The 7,500-nt window shown below is 48.3% G+C and overlaps 4 protein-coding genes across 6 annotated transcripts in view; 3 read left to right on the top strand and 1 right to left on the bottom strand.

The window, feature by feature from the left end:
* The window catches only part of LOC126571715 (uncharacterized), a 6,278-nt gene extending 1,672 nt beyond the window's left edge, over positions 1-4,606 (top strand). Inside the window, exons 2-6 of the mRNA XM_050230474.1 lie at positions 714-2,105; positions 2,182-2,834; positions 2,897-3,071; positions 3,142-3,339; positions 3,404-4,606. Coding sequence (XP_050086431.1) covers positions 714-2,105; positions 2,182-2,834; positions 2,897-3,071; positions 3,142-3,339; positions 3,404-4,002 — 3,017 coding nt within the window. The 3' untranslated portion in view covers positions 4,003-4,606. The remainder of the gene's footprint in view (positions 1-713; positions 2,106-2,181; positions 2,835-2,896; positions 3,072-3,141; positions 3,340-3,403) is intronic.
* A 32-nt stretch (positions 4,607-4,638) lies between these two features.
* On the bottom strand, positions 4,639-6,172 carry LOC126571717 (developmentally-regulated GTP-binding protein 2). The gene is made up of 3 exons (XM_050230479.1): positions 5,984-6,172; positions 5,053-5,918; positions 4,639-4,975 (listed from the first exon to the last, which is right to left on the bottom strand). The coding sequence occupies exons 1-3, from the start codon at positions 6,045-6,047 to the stop codon at positions 4,814-4,816; spliced, it is 1,092 nt and encodes a 363-aa protein (XP_050086436.1). The 5' UTR covers positions 6,048-6,172; the 3' UTR covers positions 4,639-4,813.
* A 217-nt stretch (positions 6,173-6,389) lies between these two features.
* LOC126571718 (DNA-directed RNA polymerase I subunit RPA12) lies at positions 6,390-7,055 on the top strand. The gene is made up of 3 exons (XM_050230480.1): positions 6,390-6,638; positions 6,707-6,926; positions 7,006-7,055. Exons 1-3 carry the CDS (start codon positions 6,518-6,520, stop codon positions 7,028-7,030), a joined length of 366 nt encoding a protein of 121 aa, XP_050086437.1. The 5' UTR covers positions 6,390-6,517; the 3' UTR covers positions 7,031-7,055.
* Positions 7,056-7,371: 316 nt separating this feature from the next.
* The window catches only part of LOC126571716 (heterogeneous nuclear ribonucleoprotein 87F-like), a 5,916-nt gene continuing 5,787 nt past the window's right edge, over positions 7,372-7,500 (top strand). For all 3 annotated transcript variants that reach the window (XM_050230475.1, XM_050230476.1, XM_050230478.1), the window contains exon 1: positions 7,372-7,500. This exon is cut by the window's right edge and continues 147 nt beyond it. The gene's annotated coding sequence lies outside the window, so the exon portion shown is untranslated.

Below are 7,500 nucleotides of genomic sequence, written 5' to 3' on the forward strand. Positions count from 1 at the left end.
GAATTTATTCATTCCATAACGTTATCTTTATCGAGCGTGAGAATCCTTATTGGATTAACTGGAGTCCAAAAAGGCTAATATTTTACATTTTTTTTAGAAGAAACCATTTAATTTTATTTTTTCAAGTGAAAGTTACATCAAACTACAACTTTTCAAGAATATTTGGTTCCATTTTGGTGAAGATTTATTAAAAACTTCATCCAGGACATCAAATTTAAGAAGGCGTGTCTTCGAAAAGGTATTTTCTCCGGTGCCCATCGTAGCTGCGTGATAGGTATTCTAAAATAAGAAAATATGATATTCTTTTCATAGATCCATAAGTTTATCCAGGTAGTCCCGATGAGTTTTTGGAGAATTTACAATTTTCCCATTTTTAGCAGCATTTTGAAGTTGAAAAAGTGATCACACTGTGATCAAACCGGTTTCGTCGCTTAGCGGTCAAGTCTTTTGATTCGCGAAATGCGTTTTTAAATCTTTTTCTTTGTCAGTTTTGCTTCGATTGATCCAAAAACTTTACACAATATTCTTGAAAGGAACAGCATTCATGAAAAAATGTAAAAAAAATTAACAAAAAAAATTAAATACCTTAACTCCTCCTTAACGTAATGTAATCGTAATCAGTATAAACATTGATGTAATGAAGCAAATTGTAATTAATTATTAGAATGGCATGATAATAACACTCCATACCCTTTCACCCATCCATCGTACAGGCCTGATCGTACTAGCGGCATTGCTCCTGACCGCATTCCCCCAGCCACTCCAGAAGATTAAGATTTGGTTCCACAAGGAGTCTGCCTTTAGCAGCGCCATCATCCGGGACAAGTTTTCCAACCTGATGTACACCGCAGACGGTAGTGGCCGCAATGGATCGCTGGAGATGGTCCCGTGTACACGCATTACGGTACAGAACGTCTGGACCCGGGTCATAGCACGGGTTAACAGTGAGAGCCCGTTGCGCAAGCTGGATGTGAACGGTGACGGTGCAGAGGATGTTATCGTTGGGTATGGGATTGACGAGCAGATCGACGACGGGGTGCGTGGCTTCATCCCGCAGTGTACTTCACGCAAAACGGGCATTACGGATCTGTGCGGTGGTGGACTGCTGGCGTTGGATGGACGAACCGGTGCTACGCTGTGGCAACGCTGGACATCGTTTACCATCTTTTCGCTGCAGTGCAACGGTATCGACATCAATGCCGATGGTACTAGCGATTGTGTGGCAGCTGGCCGTGGTGGGCTTATCTTGGCACTGGATGGCCGCAATGGCCGTATCCTGTGGGAGCTAAAAGATTACTCGGATCTGGAGAGTTACGCCGAGATCAGCATCGATCTGTACACGATCAACGTGGTAAGTGATGCGAATGGAGATGGCATTGCGGACATCGTGGCGGTACACGTGGAAGAGACACAGCGGGCACACGGTGGCCATATTAAACTTATCTCCGGTGCAACGGGAGCGATCGTACGCAGCATACCGACACCGTATCGGGAGGAGATGTTCGTCCCGATTCAGGCACTCCGTAAACCCGATGGCACCGCGTCGTTGCTGGTGTTAACCGGTGGCCAGAACTCACCGGGTGGTGTGTACGTGCTGCAGTTGGCTAATTTAATGAAATACCCCGGCGAAAGTGCATTCGAACCGATCGTGCGGTTGGACGCGTCCGGCTTTATGGTACCGGCCGTACTGACCGATTTAAATGGGGATTCTACGGAGGACATTGTGGTCAGCTCGTTCAACTCGTCGGTTTACGCGTTCGATGGAGCCAACCGGACGCAACTGTGGTCCTACACGATCCCTGACTCGGAGAGTGTCAGTTCCATCGTGCCCGGACACTTTGACCACGATAACGTGACGGACTTTATGGTGAAGTACAATACTGGGCCAGGATTCCCCATCTATTACTACTCCCAAACGATGATCATCAACGGAACGAATGGGAAACCGTTTCTTGATAGTTCGATTAAGGATGCCGGTGGACCGAATGGATTGCTCGGTGGTATGTCACTGTCTCAGACCGGCGGTGGAGACTTCTTTCTACACTGGCAGATGCAATGCCGGAACCGTACCGCCGACACCACGGACGAGTATCAATTCATTCCCGGTACGTTTGTACGCTTTTCGGGACATCGCAGTCGGTGAGTGGTTAATGGAGGCTTTTTATTTGTTTCTACTTCCAGAGAGTGACGTTATCCAGCAATCTCGAGCCGATACTTGCGTCCTGCGCTACAATCAATCGTCGATCCTGAAGCTATATGCCATAACGCGACACGTGGAGCCACCGGGAGCGGTCATTTTCTCGTCCGATGATCTAACGATTCGTTTGAACGAAACCGGTACGGATCCGTCTCCGGTTCAGGCGAACGTAGCCCCCATGAAGCATCCCAAGATGAAACTGAAAGGACGCAACGATGGGCAGAGTAGTGCTGCGTCGAGGAAGGTGGCATCAATTGAGACACCTGCGGTTGGTGACGGAGCACCGGGTGTTCCCGCTCCCCGCGGCGATGGCGATGTTCACATGGACAAAAAGCTAGCACCGAATGTGGCCGCCGCCCCGAACGTCGGTGTGTTGGTCGATAGTCCAGGCGCACGATCGCCGCAGACCGTTGATGTGGCCCAATCGATCGACACGTTGGCACAGGAGGAAGCCAAACGGCAGGAGAAGCTCGTGCTGAACAATGTCTACAAAAAGTACATCTACAATGCGAATGATAATGATGGTCCAATGGGTGCGCTAGAAGCACCGGTCGGCATTAGAGAACGCAATCGTGGACCGGTCGATGAGCGGAAACCTTATATTTATCTACCATACGACCAGCTTGAAGCCGATTCGGTAAGCAGCATCTCACGGCAGACCTACTATCTGCGGCTTATGGGCTATCTGTTCCGTTCTAGCGTAATCCATTTTTGACCAATCAAATCCCACAATCGGTTCCGGAGGAAGCGCTCGAGTATGATTATGGTGCAGTACCGGCACAACCGGACGATGATGGTAGACCATTACCAGCCTATCAGAGGCCACGATACCGCACCGGTGGACGGGATGTTCGGAGCAAGTTTGGAGTTTTTGGTACGTGTTCGGTGGACAGTTTGGACGCGTTTTTGATTATCCGACTTTTACCGTTTGTACATTACCGCAGATGATATCGATTTCCACGACCCATCGCTAGAGGAGCAGGTTTTCAACGAGTCCAATCCCAACTCACAGATCGTCAAGAAGGTTCTGCTGAACGATGAGATCATGGATGAACTCAAGAATGCCGATCCGGGAAGCAAAGGCTCGAAGGAGACGCTCTGGGACTTGGAGATGGAAAAGGAAGCAAAAGAAGCGATGAATGGTTAGTGTAAATCGCGAAGCCCGGGAGAATCCTGAATGAACTGACTGTATTGTATACTCCACAGATGTTAATGCCATGAACTTTGAGTACAACAACAAGGCGAAGCGACAGACCGGCACAACGGTAATGGCGACCGGAACTCCGATGAGCTCCACATCATTACAACCGACCGGAAGCGGCGTGCTGCCGGTCGCTGCCTCATCATCGAATGAGAACATTCTTCCCTCGATCGCTTCCACGGGTGTACTGTTGAAGTCGATCGGTAGTTCCGGAACGACAACGGCTGCACCATCGTCCGTTTCGTCTACAATCGATTACGTGTTTGTAATGAACATCCGCGAATCGGAAGCGTATCCACCGCTTTTCCTCGATTCGGATCTTAGCTGTATTCAGGAGAAACTTCAGGCGTACCGTACCTATCGCAACGAGGATATGTTGGTGCTGGAGAAGAAGTTCTTGGCTCAGTGTTTAAAGTCTCGGCTACCGATGTTACAACCCACTTACCAACGCTTCGAAACGCAGATCATTGTGACGCGGATCGAAATCGGTTGCTCATGCAGCTCGGAGCTGGACCCGACACGTGAGGTATGCTCGCAGCTACACAGCTACGATCAGCAGCGCTGGACGCAGTTTATGGGGAATGGCGGTGATGGGCGGTACTGAGATCGTGCTGGTGAAACAGAACAAATCATCTGAGCTGGGCCACTTAGCACAGCACAGAACAAAATTTCCCTATTCAGCATCCCTTTCCAACCATGGAACATTTGGGGGAAAATCATGTCCAGCTTCCACAAGCACACCAGGGTTGGGGTTTTCTGCTTGGCTGTTCCTCTTGTGTATCGTATGAGGCTTCGGCGTTTATTTTGAGATTAGACCAATAGACGGAAGTAGGGACACTCACACGCACACGAATCTACTACAATTCACCCACAACATGGCGGCAAGACAAATCTTTCTATCCATCATTGCTCGGCACCGGTGGTCACCTGGCCTGGGCCCATCACAGAGGAGCAGCTATACGTACGGATATCATTGAAAACTATTCAATCTCTTATACTGTTACCACGATTGAGACAGGACGAAAGAGAGCACGAGAGGGTTGTCGATAGGAGGGGATGTGAATGGGCAGCTGCATATTTACAATGTTTAGTGTCCCTGGTCTTTGTGCATAATGTGCCACGGATCAGGCGACGAGAGAGTGGGTCTGCTGGAGGTAAAGAAGCAGTCCAATAGATAGACAGTGTGTAAATATATAATGCCGATTGGAGGAACCAGACACAGATCGATCGCGACAATTCATTTACTTGATCATATCCAATGCTTCTCTTTATTCATAATAATGAGCTAAAGAGAAAATTAAATCGGATCCTGCATGCTGAACACGGTTTATGCGATACATTCACCATACAAAGCTGGAGTTCCAGAACCAAAACGAAATGATCTCGTCGCTTCGAAGACAATATCGGCCCTTTTTTCATTTCTTAACCACCTGGATGACATCCTCGTCGCTCATCACGTGCGAGATACCGACCCTTTGAGGCGAGTACTTGGTCGAGACGCCCCACACGAGCGCATACTTGAACTGTGCGGCCAGCGTACGGTGAATTGCGTGGCAAACGTGCTCTACCGTGACACCCTGGTTGGAAGACGGAACGGAAAATGGAAGAAAATGCGTCAGTGCACGGTGGATTACGCGTGGCATACGTGTCTTACCCTGCGCAGAATAAGTCCATCATCGAAATCGGGCGGTGCTCCGGGTTTCTTGGTGTACACACGGATCAACTGCAGATGTTCCCACAGCACCTCGAGCAAATAGTCGAGGTTAAGGTGCATGTTACAGCTGACAACGACAGAGAACGGTTGCCGGGCCAACCGGTCCACTTCTTCGATCGAGATCTGATCGATCTTGTTGTACACGTAGATACAAGGCAGGTAGATCCGATTGCCGGTAACCACGTCGATGAACTCATCTTCGGTGCAATCCTCCCGAAACAGGACTTCCGCGTTGAAGATCTTGAAAGAGTGCAGAATCGTTTGGACCATCTTTTCGTTGCAGCGAGTCAGCGTGCAGGTTGAGTTGAAGCTAAGGCCGCCTCCCTTCTTGATCTTGAAGTAAATGTTGGGCTTCCGTTTGTTCAGTCGCAACCCGACCGACTCCAGCTCGTACTCCAGCAGATCCCGGTGCACATTCGGTTTCGTGGCGTCCAACATCATCAGCACCAGATCGGCGGTACGGGCCACCGCAATCACCTGCCGCCCACGTCCCTTGCCCTGCGCCGCACCTTCGATGATTCCGGGCAGATCGAGCAGCTGTATGTTGGCACCCTTGTACTCTATCACACCGGGGATACAGGTGAGCGTCGTGAATTCATAGTTGGCCGCTTCACTCTCCGTTTTGGTGAGCGTTGAGAGGAGGGTCGATTTACCGACGGATGGGAAACCGATCAGCGCGATACGTGCATCGCCCGACTTGAGCACATCGAATCCCTCACCCTTCTCGCCCTTCTTCGACGGTTCCAACAGCTGCGAACGGTACTTGGCGAGTTTGGCTTTCAGCAACCCCAGATGATATTCGGTCGCTACAAGGAGAACAGATCGCTCGATGAGGTTTTCGTTGGCCGTCGTCGGGTCTGGTCAAACCTACCTTTATTTTTCTGTGTTTTGGCAATTTCCTTCTCGATGTCGGAGATCTTCTCGAGGATACCCATCGCGATGAGGAGGCGCCCGCAAACCGTGTGTGATTATTTACGTCCGGGGACACTTTCTTCGGTGGTCGGCTGATCTGGATAACAAGGGGGCCCAGGACCTTTCCGCCGTGTTGTCGGTAGTTCAGCGAAGAAGACCACCGGGAAGAAAAGGAAGAAAATTCTGTCAAAAATCTTGAATATTTTCCTATTTATCCTATTTACTTTATTTCTTTTTACTAAACAGATAATTTTATAAGTTTATAACAGTTTACGGTCAGATAACAAATATCTTTTTATTTAATTAAAGTGTTTTTTAATTCAGGAGAAAAACTGATCTAGAGCAGACGGCCTTCGAACTGTCAATTGGGCTGAGAAAAGTAAAAAAAGGTAAATTTCAGTTCTGTACACAAAAACATGCGGTTTCATAAAATTTATCGCTGATCCCAGAAAAGCCGGTGCAGGTTTTTGGCCAACACGAGCAACGGAGCATCATGAGTAACAGCGGTAAAATGGATCCTGGGTTCTGTCCCAACTGTGGTTCAATATTGCCACTCCTTCGAATGGCTCGTGATGTTAGCTGCTTTAGCTGCCAAAGCGATTTCGATGCTTCAGGTAATGAACTGGACCAACATTCTACATACTTCTTGGTAGTATTAAACTGGTTTTCTGCCTTCTTGCAGCATTCGGGACCATGGAAGTGGAGTACACGATTCATTTCAATTCCTACGAGAATAAGAAATCCGATCAAGCCGAACAGACGGCCGGCGAGGGAGCCGCTGATGGTCCAATCGTTAACCGGCAGTGTCCCAAGTGCGGCAACGATCAGATGTCCTACGCAACGTTACAGCTCCGTTCAGCAGATGAAGGGCAAACTGTGTTTTTCACCTGCACCAAATGCAAGTAAGTAGAGAGTCCGCTAGTCTGCTACTAAGCAGTACCAGCAAGAAATCATTTTCATTGCCCTTCCTTTCCTTTTCAGGTTTAAAATGTCGGAGAACTCTTAATAAAACAAATAACTCGTTAACAGGATGCAATTTGCTCCCTATTTTGTTCAGAAGGAGTTAAGAAATACGTATTAATGCATGGCAGCGATTAAGCGAAGAATGTTTAGCGCAAAAAGGCGTTTTTGTACATGCTAGTAGTTTGCACGTATTTTGGGACAGTATCGGTTGCAATCTGATGTTCTTTTTTAATAACTGCGTGTGGAAAGAAACGAGAATAAGCAAAATTTTCAAAGAAATTGTTCCGTTGTAAGCTTCAAATGTGAACCCTACTTGAAACAGTGTAGTGATAGCCGCTAACGGCGGGCGAATTTCGGGCGATCTTCTCTTTCTCTCTCGCTCCCATTTTCGCTCATTCAAACTTGGTCGCTCGTAGCGTGCGGACGTGAAACGCGTCGATTTTCTGTGCGTTGGCAGGCTATATCAAAAGTGCGGTGTACGATACGGTTTGGTGATTGCCAGCTTCTCCAAAA

This window comes from Anopheles aquasalis, chromosome 2 (assembly GCF_943734665.1).
Source record: "Anopheles aquasalis chromosome 2, idAnoAquaMG_Q_19, whole genome shotgun sequence".
Taxonomy (NCBI): domain Eukaryota; kingdom Metazoa; phylum Arthropoda; class Insecta; order Diptera; family Culicidae; genus Anopheles; species Anopheles aquasalis.